This window comes from Mastigoproctus giganteus, chromosome 2 (assembly GCF_048544385.1).
Source record: "Mastigoproctus giganteus isolate SK-2022 chromosome 2, ASM4854438v1, whole genome shotgun sequence".
NCBI classification, from domain to species: Eukaryota; Metazoa; Arthropoda; class Arachnida; order Uropygi; family Thelyphonidae; genus Mastigoproctus; species Mastigoproctus giganteus.
The window spans coordinates 218,004,952-218,028,236 of NC_143576.1; the positions used below are offsets into that span (position 1 = coordinate 218,004,952).

General features: G+C 38.3%; 1 protein-coding gene across 1 annotated transcript in view; it reads left to right on the forward strand.

The window, feature by feature from the left end:
* The first annotated feature begins 15,112 nt into the window (after window positions 1-15,112).
* LOC150090129 (uncharacterized) overlaps window positions 15,113-23,285 on the forward strand; it is a 202,421-nt gene continuing 194,248 nt past the window's right edge. Inside the window, exons 1-2 of the mRNA XM_090389758.1 lie at window positions 15,113-15,251; window positions 20,120-20,226. Coding sequence (XP_090245884.1) covers window positions 20,140-20,226 — 87 coding nt within the window. The 5' untranslated portion in view covers window positions 15,113-15,251; window positions 20,120-20,139. The remainder of the gene's footprint in view (window positions 15,252-20,119; window positions 20,227-23,285) is intronic.

Sequence of the window (23,285 nt, forward strand, 5' to 3'; positions counted from 1 at the left end):
CAGAGGGGGGTAATTTTAACAAAACATAACGTAAAGTTCTTTGGATAATGGAAATCTTCCAACAGAGTACTTTTGAAAAGACAGCAGGGATAGTACAGGCAGTACACAAAATGTTGTGCACATCAAGAGGTATGGGAGCTATAGAAAACAGCAGGAAGCTGAAAATTAAAAGGATATATTGTTGAAGTGCACGTAACACTGAACCACCTACTTGTACAAGCCTACTGCTAGCAATAAGAGAAATCCTATTGATAAAGCGTGTGTGGGCGATTTGTGACTAAAAGGTCAGCACTGGATGGGAAATTATTGACAGAGAATCGATGGGGACGGGTACATAATATGATGAAAGAAAGACGAAGATATTTACAGAAAGTTCAAAGATAGAAGAAAGAACCACGGAACATTTCTCCAGGAATACAAATACCCTGAAATGCAAAAAACAAAAAAAAAAAAAAAAAAACATTTTTCAGTAAGACCTATAGTCAAATTATTAATTTTTAAAAGTGGAAAAGGACTTTGTAACCACCCTGCACGACCTCTTTAAATGTACCCAGACTTTTATAATACTCCTTTCTAGACTCAATTATTTGATTCTGTACAGGCGGTCTACTACGTAGTTGCGAATTACGTTGTTTCAGTATAACGTCGTTTTTAATTTTAAAATTTTAATCTAGATTTAAAAATTTTCGCTTCTTCTCTACTTTCGTCAAGAAATATTAAAAGAAAAAATTCTCAACATCAGCACCTTGCTTGTTTTTTATACCACGGCTGGCCATCATGTTAACACTGAAGACCTGGATGGCAACGTACAAGTCGTTTTTATGCCAACGAATACAACCTCTTTGTTGTAATCGATGGACCAAAGTGATAGTGCCAGTTGAAGACTATTATATCCGGTGAACTATGCCACAACTGATCACCGAGATAGTTGGCGAGGACCATTTATCAGTTCGGGTAGTTCTAGAGGGGATACAGTATTAAGAAGTCCATCGACAAGGTTTTGATATCGTAGGAGGGAAGGAACTTGGGCTACGATGAATGGTACGTGCCAAAAAAGGGTGAATTCAGGATTAAGAGGAATGCAGCCAGCAGTGTAAGTAAACAGCTCAAAACAAAAAGAATGTTAGAAGCCTTCCCTTTGCTTTGCTATCGTGAAAAGTATCAAGTGAAGAAACAAAATTCTTTGAAGCTTAAAAAGCAATCAAAACCTACTTGTTATTTTCTTACCACTTCTTCAGTGACTGCAGAGGCAGTAGCTAAGGGTTATTATTATGGAACTCCTAACTTTTTTTAATTGAAATAAATAGTAGAATTAACAGTTTTAGTAAATGAAACTTAGATTTAATTCGAAGAAGTTTGTTTTAAAGTTAATTTTTTTATGGGAACCCCAAACACGAGAGGTATTAAAACCTATAGTAATTAATATCGTGCATGGGTTGAAGGTTGAGAAAACGAAAGAAGATACTTGTTGACATTAGACTTAGATTTTTGTAGATTGTAATTTAAGTGTTTATTTAGATGTTTGGTGGACTTTTTGAAGGTGTTGCAATTACTTTGTCCAACACTGCGTGACTTTTGAAGTGAAAGGAATCGTACAGCGAATAATTAAGACAACTGAGATGAGCAGTGGTTGAATCAACCGATAATTGGGATTCTGTCAGAAAAAGTAAGTGGGATTTGGCAGACTGTAAGTGCAAATGGACATCATTGAGATTGGAACTGAAACCACGTATATTTATGAAATGACCGAGGAAGTTTAATCCATAATGTACTTATAAATTTATTATGTCTGTAGAAGTGTGTGTATGCTCACACGCCCATATTCCGGGCTGAAATCACTACTCCTTCCTCCTGAGATCGGCTAACTATAGCCACGATTGAAGAGGTCTTTAGAAATTCCACCAGTCTACGACAAGAATCGAATCTGGACCACTCTAAACGAGTGACAACTGGTGAAACCACTATATTGCCAGAGAGGATGAAAGGATATGTAGAATCTGTTTGTTATTTGTTTTTATTGTTTTTGTACAGAGTGTAACCATTTTACTCCTGCCAGACCCGACAAGATGGGGGAGGGGGAATTAGAGGTCTACAGTACCCAGGCCCCTAATTCTTTAAGGAGCTCCATCGAGACCTATTAAATTAATTTTTAATAATTGTCAAAAATTCTAGAAACTATTTTTTTTTTCATTTTATTAATTTTTTATCTTAATAACCTATTATATATTAGATACTGGCTTGCTGCTTTTTAATCTTCACATCAACATGTGGACACATAAGCACACACAAACACAACGCTTATAAAGTCAGGGAGAGTCCCTCATACACTTTGAAACGGGGCCTGCCTTAAACTGATCATTATTATTAATAAAATTTAAGTCCAATGTCTATGTTCATATTGGACTTAAAGACAGCTCTATGACTGGTGATAAAAATCGAGTTACCCACATCTGTTAGGTCATTTCACAATAGAATAATAAATAGTTCAATAGGTCGTTTCAGTCACAGACAAACCAGTTCAAGTTACTTCGATATAAAATATATTCTAATGAGTTGATACATCCGTCCTGAGCTGATTGCCCAACAGTAACATTTACTAACATTATTAACCTACAATTTTTAATGCTGCATCTAAAAAATATAATAAAACTGGACCTGCCGTATTTAAACCTTTCAAGTTACGCTTCCAGGCAAACTGTCTGGATATGGTAATTTAGTTTTAAGCTTTAAAAAATCGACCCGATAGTGGACGCCTTGTTTGCTTCTTCAAATTTTCAATGTATTATTATTAATAAAAACAATAATTTTTTTTAACAATAATATCCCAGAGAACACTTACATGGAACTGCAGAAAGCTCTGATCCAGAACACCTGTAGAGGCGTCAGAGGGTTCCTCAACCAACAGTAATAATAATATTAGGAACTGGACATCGAACGCGGAGTGACAGAAACATATCAACGATACCACCTGGTCCTAGAAACTATCCAGCAGGATAATACATTAGAAGCTAACGCAAAAATACCAGTTGATGAAACAAAGTGTACCATATTACAAGTACGAACCTCAGGCCGTACTAGAGACCCCTACTTACAAACTGTACTGGGACCGTGCGATAATAATGGACAAGACGATCCTACACAACAGACCAGACATAACCCTCATCGAGGAGAAGGAAAGGGCTACCTACCTGATCGACATAGCGCTGACCAACACCTGAAACCACCAGAAAACTAACGAGGAAGAGATCAGGAGGTACACAGACCTAAGACAGGAAGTCAAAGAAATGTGGCATATGGGATAAGTAATGACCATCCGATCATTGTGTCAACCACCGGCATGGTGCCAAAGAGCCTCCATAAGAATCTAACAGTATAAGGTCCTTGCATGAAATTTTAGAAAACAATACGAAAAATTAGAACTCAGCACCACTGTCTCCTAACATCGACATCAGAATGCCAGGAGTTGAAATAAAGACAAATTTAAAAAATATATTTTATTACCAAATTAAAGATATGCATAATTAATTATTGTTAATCAATAAAAGAAAAATAGTTATTTAAAAAAATATATGAAATAATTTTATGTACATTGGTTGAATTTCAGTTTAGTTTGGTTATTTGTAACATCTTTCGCTAGAAGGCATCTTTCGTTTCACAGCACCTCACGATAGAGAATATATTTGGTTTTCGCTTTCTCTGATAGATTTAACCTTCATCTTCTAGCATGGTGTCTAACGAATCCTCCCCCCCCCCCCATTTTTTTCTGTTATTTTTAAATCTGTAAATGAAATCAAATCCTCCCGTGTACCTCTGCCCACCGATATAAGTCAATCCATTAAATTCTGATTATCATAAACTCGATTTCCGGTTGAGATTTTTCTGGTATAAAATGTATCTTTGTAGATGCAAAACAAGAGGCCAATATTGTGAACAAACAAATGTTGAAGAATGGTATTGAAAATGTGGCAGACTAATAGCAGTAACGACATTTCATACAAGTTAAATTCAATTGTATTGGATTAAAAACGAACAGAGCCGATTCCAGCTGGGTCCGGAGAGCTATTTATTGAGCAGGAAAGGATCCTTCACACGGGTGAGTGGCCTATCAAACTCACCTGGCGACAGCTACTGCTTTACTGATCACGCGTTCTTTATTCGGTTCGGTTTCGGAAGCACATTTACACGTGCCCGGAGAAAGCCTTGAGCACTTTTACAACTTTGAATGGGGAAACCAGGGGTGTTTGATGGCTGAGAACACCATGTGGCAGCTTTCTAGTTCCGGGTGATCGGTCTTTCTTTCCCGGTCTAGACAGACTTTGGGCATTCGAATGACAAGATTGACACTGCGTCTCTCGATGCACTTATTCAGTTCCTCTGGTTGCCACTTGGTAATTAGGGTCGCTTGACGTAGGTGAGGAGCAAACTTGAAAGTGGTTAGAATATTAAAAATAACATATCGGAAATATCTTTTGAATGAGGTGAGGCTATCAAGCTTTAAGCAAAGCATCTGGATAGGGTTACAACCGGATTTAGAAAAAATAGAGCCCATGGCATATATTTTCGGAGGACCTCAAAATAACGTTGGGATAAGGGGTGGTTTTTTATCTACAGGAACTACATCGGTTCTGGTCTCTCTGTAACTGTGGAATCCGCAGCAACAGCGCCACTATAGCCCCTGGTAACCTATCGCTGCCTGCCACTCGTTTGGAGAAATCTGGGTTCGATTCCTGTCGATGACTGGAGGAATTTCTGAAGTCCTTATCTGATGGCTGTAGTTATCAGATTATGAGGCGGAGGGTGTAGGATTTCTTCCCTTGAGTTATATCAGGTTTTTCATCCCTCACAAAGTGCAAATGGGCCCGTGAACATACACACTTGCCGAGTGTGTTATAGATAGTTATAGATATAACACACTTACGGTAATGAGCGTCGTCGATGATGACAGGAATTTTTATGGATATTTTTCACAACGTGGCTGAGTTAGTTGGTCTCAAGCGAGGGTAACATGGTTTTATTTCCCAGAAACTCGGTTTTTCGTCCAGCAAACAGAAAATTGACCACAGAACACACGCAATTTACAGACAATATACACGGAGCAATATGGTCACGGATGCTCCTAAAACCCAACAAAACAACAACAACTATTAGTAAACCATAACAGGCCAAAAAAAAAGTTGTTGTTTGTACTCCTGCACGCTCAGGTCGAGGTGCTTACACTAAATCATAAATACAATTCGTTAATCGTATTTAGCAGTCACGGGTTTGAACCGCGGTCCACTCAAAGGGCGTGTGCTATTACATTCTTTCTATTGACCACTCGGCAACGTCAGGCCTTCGCTCACAGCTGGATTCCTATTTGAACACATGCTGCCCTCACTCCAAGAGATCGACAGACTCTTCTTTTTGGTTTTTGGAGACAATATAGAGAGGAAATAGTTCGTTACCACTGGATTTGTATGGGCGTAAGCGAATGATTTCTGTAATCAAGATATTTTAATAATCGAAATAATCGAATTAATTAGTCATTCGAATTATTCATTCGATTACGGAAATCATTCGAAGTATTCATTCTATTATTTGCTTAATAATCACTCATTCGATTATAGAAAATCAATGGAATGATTTTCCATAATCGAAATATTCTACTTATTTGCTGCAATTGAAATAATCGATTGTGACCACTTGACTATGTCCATCACTAGTTACCTACCATCAGTCTCGGATTAATCCTTCTCCCCAATAACTCCATTTAATCAAGCCTACCAAAGATATGCCTTTTAGAAGCATCTAGAGTTATCGATGTCAGCTCCTGTGACCAAGGCCATTCAAGGCACCACCAGGACCTGGAGCGATTGTCCAGCTCTCAGATCAATTTTTGTGTTTTACTGATTTTACAGTCTTTAATACTTCATTTTTAGACGCGTTATCATATAATGAATAATTGTCATCACCATGTCCGTCCGTCCGCATGTAATAACTCGGTTCCTAGTGAATGAATTTGCATGAAATTTTATACTTGTGCCTTTTATAAAGATTTGTCGAGCCACTCAAAATTTCATTAAAATCAGACCAATAGAAATCCGGCAATTGTTTATTTTTTAATACCTATCACACATAGACTATATACATACCATATAGTATTGTAGCTGAAGTACGGGATGTTACGTTTTTTGCCATACACTGGTTGGAGGACTGAATGGACAATGTACGGGATGCGCAGGAATGAAATGCTCTTGGTTCGCGAATAATAAAAGTAGTAGTGTTTTGCGCGTTTTTTTTTTTTTTTTTATAAATCATGAATTATTACTAACACTATGTGGAGTCAGAAAAGTGATTACATGGTTAGATGAAATAGGAAGTTGGAGTAAAGCCATGAAGAAGATGGAAACTACTTCAACTAAAAGTGAATTGAAAATATTGCTGTTGCAGCCATGGAAATATCCGTGGACACTGGTGTACCAGCATCAGCAGCAGAAGGTAGAACTAGTGCGCATGCTGCAGAAAGACGACTAGATATCCCGTATGCAATAGTATGGAGGATGTTTCGTAAAGTTTTTGGCGACACAAACTCCACGGCGAGACATAAATGCAAGCAGATGAAGCCAAAATTCGACTGACATTTGCTCTAAACTTTCTGGCTCGATTGGAGGTAGACCCCGAGTGGCCATCGAACATCATTTAAGAAGATGAGGCCTATTTCCACTTGAATTGAGATGTGAACGTCTAAAGTTGTAGGATTTTGGCCACAAAGCAGCCATGGGATATAGGAAAAATCCTTACATACACTTAAGGTATTAATATTATTATTAAAAGTATTAATAATATTATTATTATGTTAGACAGGATGGACGCAGGATGAGTGGTACCGTTCTGATTATAGGTGGGAGTCTATCCTCTAATTATAGGTGGGAGTCTATCCTACGGCTTCTAAGGAACCTCAGGATATTCCCTCCAGATGCCTCTTCCACTAACAGGTGATTCAGAGCAGTTGTTGAGAAGCCCGCTGACGATTTTTCGTTCAGGCTTGTAACGGAGAAATTGGGGCTCCAATGGAGGGTTAGACCACCACAATGAGCCAGTTGGATGGCGTTGTGGTTACTTCCTCGTTATTGTGGTTCTAGGAACTGTATTACCCTTTACTGTACTGTTAACTGCTATGGTTTTGGGACTGTTCAGGTTTGAGGAAAAGTTGACTTCTTCATTGTGACCATTATTCTTGGTTTAGACATTTACTTCCTGGATTGTTCTCCTCCTCATTTTGAATCTTCATAATGGACCTACATCATCACAAACTTATGTTGGGACTTTATAGTGTCAGATACCTTCATGGTATTGAATTGTGATGTGGATATCTCTTTGAGAACGAATTTAAGCTCCACGAGGGAATCTGAGATAATTGTACATAGAACATTGTTCAATGGTACAGCATTGTAAATAGATTGCGGGGTTACTGGGAAAGCTGGATGGGACAGCATAGTACAATACATAAATAAATAAATAAACAAACAGTATGGTGTGACTTCAGCTACTTCAGTTATTGTCCAGTGGCACTGACGTGTTAGTGATTATTAACATTCCAGAACTGCAACAGTTGCAACCTGGAAACATTTTGCTTTTCATGTAATTCTCTTTCGCATCCTCCGAAGAATATGCCTACTAAATCCGATTTCATTGATATTTATTTATTACAATTATTATAATTATTTTATTCATTTTCTTTTACTTATTTGAAACTTCGGTACCTAGCTAGTTTCGTTGTCTTAAGTGACCTTTTTTAGATCCAACCACTGTCTCAAGGACTAATAGCTGGTGTGCAAACTACGTGACTGGAGTGAGACAAACATCTAACGACTCACCCCCCCCCACCTCCGGTAGATATTTTATGCATCGAACGCGATCACCTCTAGACTGTCATTGCTTAATACAATTCATCGAGCGTTTTCTTTTTTTTTATGTACATAAAACGTCCTTGTACCAGCAGATCCCATCTGGCGAATCAGTCAGCTGAAATTACAACCTTTTGGAAGTACAATTAATGCTAGCCTCTTTTCGAAGATCATTGGCAGTAAGGTGGTCACATTGGAGTGGTCAAGTTAAAGTACAGACCACTTATTACCTCCTGGTGCGAAAACGCGGTGCCATATAATACGGTATTATTCTTGTAAACTCCTCTGACCTTATGTGGTCGTTCCAGAGTATTAATAGCAATTTGAGGCTATTGCCTAATAAGCTCAAGGACATCTAGCAAGGAATTAAGTGACCCTATGAGACTGAGCGGAATTTTAAAAGCGTGATTGAGAAAGTTCGCATGTGACTTCTTGGTTAGAATACGTCCCACTTGTTTTCGCCATCTTTTACGCCCCCGATGACTGGAAGGGTGTCGCAAAAACAGCTCCCACGTTTCCCCCCTCCCCTCCCCTCCTCTCCTCTCACGCTCTTCAGCGTTGCACAAATTCCTGCACACCTACGGTACAGTACTTTGATTTCATAATTGATACTTTCACTCTGCAGATATACAGGATGTTGCAACACGCATCCTCAATTATAAGTCTACTGATTTCTCCTAATATATTGCATTCCTTCAGCGAATGCTGATGAACCTAAGTTAACCAGCGCACAGTTATGAATGTAATTAATTTAAAGAATCTAAAAGCTTTAAATTTTATATCTGCGCATGCACATCAGCTAGAAACCTGCGGTATCTTTCCTTAAACGAAAGACAAAGCCAGATTTGATATCCAAAATGGAGGATTCAACAAAGTCCTGCGAATTAGAGGAAGAGGGGTTCTTGCATGTCACTTTACCTTCACTGATAACACAATGGCTACAATTGTTGACCCTCCACACCGCATCGAAAAAGCCTGGGGGAATTTTTATGGGCTGTTTTTCCACAATGTGGCCAGGTTAATCGATCTCAAGCGAAGGTTACAGAATTTATTTCCGGAAAATTTGGCTTTTATGTCCAGAAAAATAGACAAAACGGCCATTGAATGCACTCAGTTTACAGAGACACTAAGCTGACGCCTCACAGCCTTAGTTTCTTTGGTGCAAAAACAAAATAAGCTAATAAATATCGCACCATGTCCACACGTTGGGAATACAGCAATGTACTATGCACTGCCCTGCCATTAATATCTGGACACCCCTCCATGGATGAGGAAAACAGGTCCTATGCATGCAACACGTCACAGAACCTGCTATAAATATGCACACTGGGCTTCGAACAGACAATTGCAAAAGTGGGTATGCAAGATGACACGTTCAACAGAATTACCTCAACAGTTCAACAGAATTGATCACCTCAACAAATGCTAGACGCCGATTAACATGGTGTAAGGAGCGCGAATCCTGGACTGTAGAGCAGTGGAAAACAGTCCTACGGACAGACGAGTCAGGGTTCTCACTCTACCAGTCTGATGGCAGTTCTTGGGTGTGGAAAATGCCAGGGGAGTAGTTCCTTCCTGATTGTATCCTCCCAACAATGAAATTTGGTAATTTGAAATTTCCAACATTGTGGCAATACTTCGGAGATGGCCCATACCTGTATCAACAAGACAACGCGCCATGCCATACTGCTCGGGTCGTAACGGAGTGGTTTGAGGATATAGGTGTGGAAAAGTTGGATTGGCTAACCGAGATTGCTGATCTGAACCCTATCGAGCACCTTTGGGATGTATTGTATCATCGAGTATGTGCACGTCAAGATTGCCTAAAGAACAAGGCCGAACTGGTGGCTGCGTTAAAGGCCGAGTGGAGGAACATATCACCTAACATTTATAAAAAGCTGGCTGAGAGCATGCCGCGAAGATTGAAGGTCGTCATATAAATAAAAGCTCTTTTTTTGTCTAAAGGCAGGTGTCCGGATATTAATGGTAGGGCAGTGTATATGATTTATGAAAGAATCCCTAAATACTGGCAGTTGATCCAAAACGATATCCAAAGTACAGGATTTGCCATGATCCTAAGAATTAGAGGGGTCCTTCAAGTAATCCTTGAATGATCCTTCGAATTGATAATGTAAATATTATTTTCGTTACCAAAATTTAATAATAATATAAATTGTGCTTACTTAATATTTTTAAGAGCCCCACAAATAATTTTAGCCAAGTGCCCCGCGACATTTCCCTTCTCGTCCTAATGAAAGGCATTGCTTCTCAACAATCCTGATTAAATACGTGTGAAGTGCAGGTATTTACAACTTTGTATTCCAACAAGAAACGTATCATTCCTTGCGTATATAAGAATCTAAGAAGGAAGTTTTAAACTTGACACTGCACTCTTATACTCCCAGACCGTCACACATTTAGCTGCAAAACCATTAACTGTGACACCAATCTCTGGCATTTTTCAATGCATCTATTTAAGAAGGCAAACTTCCTATCATGAATCATGAGTTTGGTTTTGCATAGTCCACATCTGTTTGTTATTTATTTTTATACTGATGCTGGAATGCTAAGGGTACACAAGACGAACAGGTTTCTACAAAAGGAAACATTGTCATGGAAATCCAACTGGCCATCTTGACCCGTATTTCAGTCGTTCAGGTAATATGGAAAAGAGGGCAAATAAACAGAAAACAAGGAACTGGATTTGACACATCCTTCAAAACATTTAGAGAGAGAACAAAGTAAACTTCTCAGCGGTTTCTGTTTTTCTCCGTTATTCTTTACACTTAAAGACTAGAAATTATTACCAACTCCTCTTTCCTCGGGAGACTCGCTGTACTTTTTTAATACTGATTGCCAATGTGCACCCCGTGTTGAGTTCTGGAGTCAAGAACTTTCTAGATCTTACTTCAATCCGGAAGTTTCTAGGCTATTCTACCTTCACTCGAATCTGTATATCAGACGAATATACATACACTGGCCAAAGAAATATGAACCTTTTTATTGAGACAGATCATACTTCTAAAAAGGTCTCATCGAGAGTGCATGATAGGATTAGCAGGAGACACAATTCAAGAAAAGAAAGACATAACTAGTTTCTCAAAAGTATCCATCTCAAAAAATTTTAATGACTGGAAAGCAAGCCTCCTACATCTCAAAGAGCGAAGCCGACGTACTCTGAGAAGGAGTGTACGAGAAAATAGGACATCCAGTGTGCAGTAAGCTACATCTGAATTCAACCAAGCCCAGAACTGTCTTATTTCAACACGCACCATGCGCAGGGAATTCAATAAATTAAGTATTTGTAATCTGCTGCCTATTCGGAAGCCACTTGTTTCTGAGAAAAGCAGAAAAATACGCTTGTAGTGGTGCTGAGAACGTCGTGATTGGACAGTGGAGCAATGGAAGAAAGTCATGTGGTCAGACCAATAAGATACACGTTGTTTTGCACTGATGGTAGGCAGAGGGTGTGGGTAGAACCTAACGAAGCAATGGATCCCTCTTGCCTGGTTAAGACAACCCAAGCATGTGGAGGTGGTATCATGGTATGAGGATTGTGTTGTTGGTAGGACTGGGTCCGTTGATACTGATGGAATGTCGAATGTCATCCAGGGAATACTTGAATTTTGTATCAGATCTATTGCGCCCTGCAATCCATAAGAGGCCATTTCGAAGGTGACGACCACTTTATGGATGACAATGCAACAGCGCAACATGGCAGAGTCATACAAGAATGGTTCGGAGAACATGACACGGATTTCCACCATCTTCCCTGGCCCCACATTTATCTGATCTCAATCCTATTGAGAATGTGTGGGATATGCTGGAGAAAGCTATTCAGCGATGAAGTCCTTTTCAACTTTGTCGCAGCTGCGCGATATATTGGTGGGAAAATAGTTACAATTAGACCAAAACGCACAAAAACACCTTATAGAGTGTCTCAGAGGATGATAAAAAAATAAACGTAAAGTATCATTGCCATTCGCTTTTCCAACGATGATGAATAAGCCAACAACTCATGGCAGAAACTAGAAGTCGAGTATGTCTGGGACTACTGCTGGACACTGAGCAAAGAAGAGCTTGATCCATTTTTATCTAAATTTAACTCTGAGTCAAAAAAAAAAAAAAAATTGTTTCATCAATGCCAACAATTCCAGATAATTTGAAAGAAAGGATAAGGTAATTTTTTTAAAAATAAGTTCAGAAAGACATTCTGCTAAATATAAGAAAAGAAACAGAATCCTACTTTGATGTCCGCAAAGCCACAAAGGAATTCATATTGAATTGAAATAGATTAATTTTTTTCACATATTTTAAGTCTTTTCAATTTCATCTTTGTTGATTTTTCCGTAATAAATGTTTAAGATTGAGAAAATCATTTTTCATCATCCTGTACTATACAATAAACTCTCAATTTTACGGACTTCGGATTTAACGGACAGATGATTCAATATACAGATTAAAATATCAATGAACCATGGATCGCAAGTTGGTGCACGTTTTCTATAACATTGTTTTTACATCTACCTCTTGTGTATAGTTCACGTAATTTGTTTGAATTTTAGCTAAACTTAAAATCGGAAATAAATTTTTTCTTAAATAAGGTAAGTCTTGGTTGTGTTGATCGAAGTTACAAGATTGGATTAAATTGAGTTAACTTTTAATATAATAGCGCAGTTGAATACAGGACTTTGTTAATATTCACTTTGGCTTCTAAATGGGCATTAACAGTAGTCTGTTTAGCTTCCTACTCAAGATCTTTGAATATACTGAATTTGCTTTGATGTAATATCTGGATACAAATATTGTTAGTAGACAAACCCTCCACCATATATTATCGACAATGCGTTACATACAAGAAGTAATGGGTCGGTCAACCGCTGAGAATTCCTTCAATGCGCTTCTGCGACATGCCAAGTGGATAGTTTTTGTGTGAAGTCTAATAATGCTTATCATTCTTATGGATGAAAGGAGTTATATTTTTCCAATTGCCGGAAGGCCACCAAGTGTGAAGATGTTGTTTTTGCACTTTCAGAAAAGAATAAAGGAACCTGCAAGTCATATTCGTTCTGGTTAAGAGATGCTACTGTTTCATGATCTCTTTAACCCCTTAGCATGTGTCCACCCATTTCCCCTTCCCTATTTGTGTCTAAGAGAAGTGATGGGTGGCAGGCGTTTTGTACAAGTCATTCATCGCTCGCTGCATTCCAAGTGAATGCAAGGGTGGTGATGCTAACAAATTCCCAGACATGCACGACTGAAAAAAAAGTATGAAAATAAGAGAATAACAAAAGAAGAGAGAGAAAAAAAATGAGAGAAAGAGAGCATAGAGAGAAACATGGATGAAGAGAGGGATAGAAAGCATAGATAGATAGGGAGACAGAGAGAGAAACGAAAAATTGGAAGGAGTGATATATAGAGAAGAAAAAAGACAGAAAGAAAGAAGGCAAAAGTGAAAAATAAAAAGGGAGAAGAAAAAAAGGACAGAAAGAAAGAGAAAAAAATAAATAAAAATAAAGAGCGGAAAATAGTACGAAAGTGGGAAAGAAAGACAAGAAGAAATAGAAAAAGAAAGAAAAGAAAAAAGAAAGACGTGCAGAAATAGGAAAAGAAAGAAGAAATGCAAATAAAAAGGAACTTGGAAGAAAGAGGGATTTGGGTAGAGTGAAAGAGAGAGAGGGAGAAATGAAATACAAAGAAGCTAATCGAAAGAGTAATGAGATAGAGAAGTAAAAAGAAAGATAAAAAGACCGAAAGAAAGAGAAAACGATATAAATAAAAAGGAAATAAGAAAAACAAAAGAAAAGGAAACAAGATTTAAAGAAAAATATAGAGAAAGGATGAGAAAAAGAAACAAAGGGGGGGGGGGAAGAGGAACTTTAGAGAAAAGAGACAGAGAAAAAGATGACAGAGGAACAGAAGCAGTTGTCTAGACAGAGAGAAAGACAGAAAGGAAGGAAACACGCAGAAAGAGAAAGAAAGAAAGGAGGGAAACACAGAGAAAGAAGAAACGTGGTTTAAACGTACACCATTAGTTCTGGGTAGAAGATAAAGAAGAAATGACAATTAATGGATATCCCAAATTGGGATGCTGTGATTAAGAAACAGCCGAGCTCTTAGAATTGCATGCTGAAGTGAAATTTTCAATCTTCTTTGTGCGTAAACCGCTTATTATGTTCCAAAAGATTTTCGCGTATCCTGTATGATTATTATCGTTCCTTTTTCCCCTTCCATTGCAAAAGAAAAAACAATTAAATATTTACGAAACTCCTGACACCGTTCTATTGAACTTCACGAATAAACATAGTCGTAAAAAGGATAACCACATTGAAAAAAGCCCAGAGTGCCGCGATTATACTCACAAGCACGAAACCACATGCCATCATTGTGAACATTTCTTACGTAACACATTAATCCCCCTCCCCACCACCTCCCCCCCTTCCCTTCATCTTTGCCAGGTACACACAATACGCGAAACCCGAAACCAGTTTGGTCAGAGCCTTGGATGACCTTGGACTTCAAATGGCATTCTAACAAGACAACTAAGCAACTGCCAACTTTGCTAATACCCGGGTACCCTCACCTGAGGTACCACAGGTGCAGTAACGCGTCATTGCACGTGGCGAAACCATTCATGTCTTGTGCCACAAGCATGTGAGCGACAATTTCTCTGTTTCAAGCAAGGAAATCAGGAAGTTTAAGACAAGAAACCCCCGACACCTTTGGAGTGAGACCATTCGACCCGTGGATATGATAACCTTCCCCTTCTCCCCCCCCCACACCAAAGAATAAGGGAGTAAAATATCCAGGCTAACCGATCGACTAAACTATCTACATTCAACATTTAGGCTTAGGTTAATTAATCCTGCTCCATTTCCCCACGATCTCCCGTCACCCCCAGACCTGCACTTACCCCGCAGGTGCTGACCGACTACGAACCAACTACGTACATCCTCTCAGTTTATCTCCGCCGCACACTAGCGAGCCTCCCTACCCACAGAGTTGCCGGACGGCTCCAGTCGCCATACCACACGCCTCGGTAGGTTAGGCTTACAGTGTTCATTGACCTTTGGGCCCTGCGGCAGGCAGGCTGGCTTCAGCACGGAAGTAGGGTTTTTTTTTTATTATAATATTCATTTTTTATTCTTTTTTTCCACCTCTTAAACTTTCCGCTACTGCCGATAGATAGCGAAGTAACCAGTAACTAGAAGTCCGCACTGGATCTGTAGCCTGTTTTGAAGTTTCGTGTTGGGTCTACCTGTGTGTTGGTGGATTGTAGATGGCAGTGAATGTTTAAAGTGCGTGCTATTCAAGAGATCTACGAGATATTGGAAGAACATGCCGGAAAACTGATTGAACGATAAGGTAAGTTTTTTTTTTTTTAGAATTAACTAATTTTTAACTCAATTATGATGTAAAAACAATGCTCAGGTTGATAGATTCGTTTTATCCATTGTTCATAATAAACAGAACGGTTTCAGAGCTTCAAGAGATTTGTAGTCGTCCAATTTTTGGGGGAGGAGTGCATATATATATAAATATAAGAGAAGGAAAAGGATCTCCAATGACCCTTCTACTTATCTACTATATTTGTCAGGAAATACAAAAGATATTTGAATCATGCTTTAAAGTTATCAGTTTTTAAAATATTTTCATTTGGATTGCCGATTTTGAGAGGGAAGGAAAACACTAGGGGAGTGTTTTCCTCCTTTTAGTTTTTAGAGAAGTTTAGAAAAATCACCAGCACATTCCTTGACTTTTTATATATTTAACCGCAGATGGCGCCCTCGGGCTTCCATTATGTCAGTTCAAGTTTTATGAGGAAACCTGCATATAAACTATTTTTTGGTGGGGGGAGGGGTATTTTTAATACGATGAAAGAGGGCTGGGGGAATCTCCTAGAGGTATATTAAACCTTTTCAGTGGGTTAAATCTAAATTTACCTATAGCATACTACTTCCGGTTTCATGCTAGCGTATCCGTGTTTTTATTACGTCATTTCCCTTTTGGGAAAATCTACCATAAGTTAAACTCTTAACAGTTATGGCGATTATTTTATGCTTTTTATATTTCTAACCGGATATCTGGAAGTCATGAGATTAAGTGTGTCTAATACACTTCAGGTACAAAGATTTCATCTCCTAACATAACATCTCCTACTGTTTCAAATTCTAAGAAGCTTTGTCAGCAGTGATTCCTGTAGTTGTAGAGAAATATTATCCAGCGCAGTCTCCTTTTTCTACCCACTTAAAAGCACAAGTTATACAAAAAAAATTGAATAATAATTACAAATCTGAGTTATCAATCTTCAGCGCCATCTGGTATCGAATTACGCAACCAAAAAATAACGGTTATTTTTGTTCCTTTTATCATTTTCATTTGGTTCAAATAAATATTTTTTTTCGTCTAATAATATCTTAAAAATTTGTAAAATCACGTGGGCTATATTAATGACACACTGAAGGAATTTAATTAAGTGTCCATTGTACTTTATAAGCAGCAGTCAGACTAGAATTTGGGTTATTGATGTACTGCACGATAGCTGTTATCACGAACTGGCAATATAACACAAATGGTGTCCAATAAACACTACTTCGCGCGTGATTTTACCTGTAGGCAAGATTTAACTAGGAATTTTGGCCTTATATCATGGACAACAGCCATTGTTATAATACCACATTGCGCATGCGCTGCAAATAAACGCGTGATCCACATTGTTCATAATAATTGGCACATTTTAGCATTTGACCAAATGAACTTATTTCACACAGTAGACAGAATATGCCTCAACAGTTAAGTTGAAAAACTTTATTTATTCCTACAATGTTTACGAAACACGGGCCAGTCGTAAAATTCATAGAGTTTATGGATGGAAATTGAGAAAGGAGTTCGACAAGGAGACACAATAACTCCAAAGTTGTTTACTGCTGCCCTTGAGGACGCTTTCAGAAGATTGGACTGGTCGCAGAAAGGAATCAATGTGAATAGAGAGTACCTAAACCATTTACGATTTGCAGATGACATTGTGGTCATAAGCCACGATCCCAAAGAATTATAGGAAAATCCTAATCAGTTATGCAGAGTTAGTAAGAATTTCGGACTAAAGATGAATATGGCTAAAACAAAAGTAATGATGAAAAAGTATGCCACAGAAAGGGATATAATCATTGAAAAATTATCTGGGACAAGTCATTAGCTGTAATAATGATAAATGGCTGGAAGTCAAGAGAAGAATAAATTTTGGATGGATAGCATTCAGGAAATATAGTTACATACTGAGGTGCAATATCCCAATTTGTCTGAAACATAAAATAAAGAACAAATGTATACTCCCCACCATGACTTATGGTGGAACTTGGGCACTCACCAAAAGAATGGAAGAGAAGCTGAAAACTACACAGCGAAGAATGGCACGAATTATATTAGGAATCAAATGTCAGATAAGAAGAGAAACAGGTGGATTAGGCAGCAAACTCAAGTAAAGGACATTCTTATCAAAACTAAAGAACTAAAATGGGCTTCGGCAGGACACATAGCTCGAAGACATGATCAGAGGACTAAGAAAATAACAGAATGGTACCCAAGAGGAGCTAGAAGAAAACCTGGAAGACAACGACGGAGATGGACAGATGAAATTCACGAGTTCGTGGGTAGTAAATGAATGTTCATTGCTCAAAACAGAAGGAACTGGAAAGTTGCTGGAGAGGCTTCATCCTGCAGTGGATTGAAAATTGTTGATGATGATGTTGGTTGAAAAAGAACTGAGTTCGAGTTCCATCGATAACGTGAAAATTTTTATGGGCCTTTTTTTACAACGTGGCTAAGTTAGTTGGTCTCAGGCGAGGGTAACATTGTTTTCTCTCCCGTAAACTCGGGTTTTTCATCCAGAAAACAGAAAATCGACCACAGAACAGACATATTATATACGGCGCAATATGGCCTAAGTTGCTGATGCGTCTAAAACCCTTCCAACAACAAGATGCGATTTTTTGGTGATTATCCAACTTCTCTTTAATGCATGGTAAATATTTATAGAAAATAATTGTGTTCAAAATTATTTATCACATGTTGGTGTGTATTACAAAGATACGAGCAGTGGGCGATGGCTTTCTACCTACAGAATTCTCTCTAAACGCTGCTTGGATGCTTGAGGCTACTTGAGACACCCCCATGCATACTTGTTCAGGTGATAATACACCTACATTGCTTCTAAGAAGCTAGCTGTTTTTTATAAAGAAATTTACGACTCTATTTTTTATAACTTTTCCTGAAAGCGAGCATGTCGTTTAGAGGTTAGTAAAACTACCTTTTTTGTGATAAGTAATCAGACCAAGTTTTAAAAAAATGCCTCCTCACCCAACTCCTTGAGATGCCCATTCCTCTACCTCGACAAGACATACAGGTATGTTCCTAATGAGTAACGCTGGTTTATATTTGATACAGTGGGTGTTCTTCTTACATGGGTCTAAGATTATAAGTGGAGATTTGTAGTTTTTTTATTATTTCACTACGGATGCGTACGGTTAGGAATCTCTCGAGGTATGTAAGAAGAGGAGAATTTCAAACGTTTAGTTTTCAGAGAGATGCTTACTGAAACCAAATCTCAAGATCTGTAGAAGTATCAGGGTGTTGTTTGTTTTTGTTACCTCACGTTGAAGTTCACCGTCCGCGAAAATAATACCACCCTGTCTTACTTACAGCTGGAATCCCAAACATTTCCTCCAACGCTATGGGAAACCGCTAGGAGATTAGCCCTCCACCCTCTAAGTAGGAGAGTTGCTAATAGTCGAAAAAGTCTACCCTCTTAGTGTGATGATATTTTTAATAGTGCTGGAGTCAGAGTTGTTCCTGGTTGACAGCGGATACATGGGCCATTATTGCTAAGAAAAAAACAGTGGTATTTATGAGAATTTGCATAATTTCTGGTAAGAAAGATTTTCATGATTTTCAAGATGCGTTTTTAAGAAATAATTGCAATTCTTGGATTGAAAAACATCCTCTAGAATTGGTGGATTGCATAACAATATGGGAATCAGAGTTTATAATTCTATAGTTTTAGGAGCTCTGAAAATAAATAGAATTTCCGCATATTTCAGCTTGTTGTTGTTGGGTTTTAGGAGCATTAGCGACTAAGGCCATATTGCTCCGTATATGCTGCCTGTTTCTGTTTGCTAGACGAAAAACCCTAGTTTCCGGAATGAAAAAACCATGCTACCCTCGCCTGAGACCGACTAACTTAGCCACGTCGTGAAAAAGGCCCATAAAACTTCCTCACGTCATGGACGGGACTCGAACTCAGGTCTTTTCCGCCCGGTGTGAGGAGGACGGCGATTCCACCAACTGTGTTACACAGGAGGGCCATATTTCAGGTGACAATTGAAACACTCATAATGGAGGCAGCAATCGAAAACCCACGACCTTTATTTTACTAAACCAATCCGGTAGTACGGATTAATATTTTTACTTTAACAGCCACCGTAGTCGAGTGGTCAAGAACGAGGGCACAAAAATACAGGAGGTTGAGTGACCGTGGTTCAAGCTAGTGACCACTAGATGCTCTTGTCTTCTGATATTATTTTATTTTTTAAGAAATTTTATTTTTAATGCAGGCGACCATCGCTCTGTGAAGATTATAGGGATCAGAGCTATTGTATTACCTAATAAAAATAATGAATTATACCTGAAATCCGGATGGTGGTATGTTCCTCAGGATGTCAGATTTATGAGGTTCTACTGTATTTCTTCTCATCCATTCTCAAAGATAAGAAGATAGTCTAGTAGCTCTCTTGAATGTTAGAGAAAAGTACTGAAGTTGTCAGAAACAGTGTTCAATGGCTGGTTTGTCGGCTTGCGAAAAAGAAAATGGTACAATCAATGGCTTAAGTCCCCACTTAACTCTTTTAATAAAAGTTATTTTTTCTGTAAGTAGATAACATCCTGTGGGGCAGTTGGTGGTCACATTACTGGCATCTGCTACTCATTTTACTTCTTGAGTTATTCTGGATTTTCTAAGCCTGAATCAATGACAATTTCCAATGTCGTTAAATAATAATCTGAATTTGGTATTGTAGATATATTTTGTTTTAAATCTTTACAGTAATGCTATGAAAACTATTTAGTGCACATTAATGTTTGCAATTAAACCAGAGCTCTATGTCAATGCTCGCTGTTAACATAAATACTTTGTAGCATACTTAATGTTTAATCTCAGACATGTCTTATGATTATTTCAGATGCTCCAATTGGTTAAAAAATGGAGAAATCACGTGCGATGACTGCAACCCCTGTCATAGCACCGGATCAGTTATATGGCGATGAATTAGATGATGGGGAAGATGAGGTAAGTGACTGATAACGTTTACAGTATATAGGACAGTGTCAGAAAATAGTCGAGTGCCACGCGTAAATCATTCATTCATACATACAGATGCAGGGTGCTAATGAATCATCCTGTTCGGTGTACATGAGGGGTTTCGAGGGCACCTAGATAAAACCCACCTAGGATCCGCACTGATACAAAGGATGATCCACACGTTCTGAATATCATTTACATTTCCTAATACAAAACATCGTCCGCATGGCAAATTACGACAGATGACTAATGTTGTGTATCTGTCCCTATCAAGTAGCAAGCTGTGAGAGACAGAACTATTCCCATGCTAATAAATGCATCGAATGACCTTGAGACAGTTGCAGACTAGGTTTGCGTGCAAAACCAGACTCGATTTTCATCATTTTGCCACGTCGATACTAACTGGTGCTTGATACAAGCAAAAACGTTTAAGCGATGCCCAACTGCAAACAGGTATGGAGTTGGAACATAAGTCTGTACTCCTTTTGAAGTTCTTATTTTGGCAATTTGATTGGCAATTAATCAATTACGATGTTGAGATTTAAACTTCAGGAGCAGTTAATACAGTTCTTCTTAGCACTGCGTTTTTAATATTATTATTTACATATTGGTACTTTTCTTTTAAATAGGAAAATCAAATGATTAGTATTATAATCGAATGATTAGTATCGAGGAATTTCAATAATCGTAACGTTCATTCGTTAAAAACCATCATTCAGTTCAATCGAAATTCGAATGATGGAGAAATTTCGGGTTGGTTTACTTTAGTTGATTTAAAATTTGAATGAGTATATCTTAGGCTGCAACACAAGCTCAAACCAAGAGTCAAGACTGCAGTTAACACACTGAAGCAATTGAGTGACCTTGTCTGTCGGTTGAGAAAGCTCAACACCGTCAGAGGGCGTTCGCACACCTCGATGCATATTTTTGACCATATCAGCAGCAGCTATTCATATACGGGTACTCGTATATGAATATTTGTTGTTGGTACTCCTAATGTTGTTGTTGTAGAGTTTTAGGAGCATCAGCGACTAAGGCCATATTGCTCCTTGTAACTCTATAAATTGCGTCTGTTCTGAGGGCGATTTTCTGCTTGATGGATGAAAAACCATAGTTTCCGGAGGGAAGGAACCACGCTACCCTCATCTGAGACCGACTAAATTGGCCACGCTCTGAAAAAGGCCCACAAAAATTTCTCCTGTCATTGGCGGAACTCCAACTCAGGTCTTTTCCACCCGGTGCAGGAGGACTGCGATTCTACCAACTGCGCTACCCACAAGGGCCAGAAAATTTGGGAATCCAAATTTTTGGTAACCCAAAGCACTGTATTCGCTGTAGATAAATTTAAAATCAGTATCTTAAATACTTGTACCTTAACCATCAATAAGAGTTTTTTCACTTGTACAATTTTTTTTTGATTGACCCCATATAGTTCCGCTAGTTAAATTACTGCCACCAGTGATTACTGTTTATTGTATTTGAATAAGATTCGACATGTAATTATTTGTTTATAATTTTTGAGAATAAACGCAGGAAGAATTTATAAATGCAATGATAGTAGAGTTTCATATATCTTGACTGTTAAAATTATATGTTTGCAGAAGCTATATAATAATCAAATGAATCACGGAGTGACTCCTTTCTCTACAAAACAACCTCTGCATACCAGGAAAAACCAATTCATCAATGGTGATCGTGTCCAGTAACGACCTCTGGCGGTCTTTTTCATTGTGCCTGTTGACGTAAGCAGCTATCATACAGCTTTCATTAAAGAGAAACACTAAGTAAAAAAACAATAACCTCTCTGTTATTTTGAACAGTTTGCCACATCCCTTGAGTTTTTCTTTTTTCCCCTTTTCGTTGCTATCAGGAAGAGAGCAGCCAAAATCTTTCTTATATAAGCGTTCTCAGATCGGAACACTCATGGTAGATAACACCGGAACGTTGACCTTCAACGAGATTATCATCATATTAAACGACATACAGGCTAAGTGTTATTATGGCTATAATACACGGACTGGTAACTGGTTACCCGTGTGACCAGCCTTCTAGATAATGCATTCCAATATTTTTATATGCAACATGGATATGTTTGGAGCGTGGCATTGAGCAGGTGTTGAACTGCTGATCGATCGTACACTCCATAGCAACCTTATCAATGTACCCTCTGTATTCTGAACGCCACTTCCTCTAGTAATCGTACTGATGGATCCTTTGCGATTACTGTCTCAATTACTGTATGCATGGACTTACATGGTAGATATGGTCAGGATTAAGACGAATTTCATACCAAATTGTACTCGTTCTTTATATTCGTATTCATATCGCTGCTACCAACGTCTTGTTCTCACGGGATCGTAAAAGTCTAATTCCTAGTTTGGCGCGTATCTCAAGGCATTCAAATACAGGGGATGGACAAAATAATGGAACCACCTGTAATAAGAGCTACAGGTATGCATCGATATGAAGTTAGGCTACTTTTGTTTTTAAAACAGCTTGTATTCTACGTGGAATATATTTTAAAAATCCTAAACTGTCTTAGGAATATTGGACCATTCCTCGTGGAGGAACTTTTGGACATTGTAAATTTAAATTTATTTGGAGCAAATGTATTCATAGCGTGAAAAGGTGTTTGTTGATGTCAAAATTTCTAACCATGTGAAACTTGTGCAAAGGACGAGAAATTTTACTCTTCGAAACATTTGGGAACTGCTATGCTCCCAATTATGCCTCGGTTCTTTTTAGTCTTTAAAAACGCTGTATGCTTTAAGTGAAAGGACGTTAAACGAGGTCTCTCGTATTTGATTATACTAATTATACGGTTCTCTGTGACAGTAAGTGGTTTCGTTTTTTACTCGTTTGGAAAGATCCGGATTCAATTCCTGTATATGACAATGAATTTCAAAAGTCCTTTCATACGAGGATGTAGTCGGAGGGTGTAGCGTGTGTCCCCATAAACTCTTCCAGAATTTTCATCCTGCACATGCAAATCGGCCCATGAACGCACACACACACTTCCACAGACATAGCATACATGGCTCAATCTG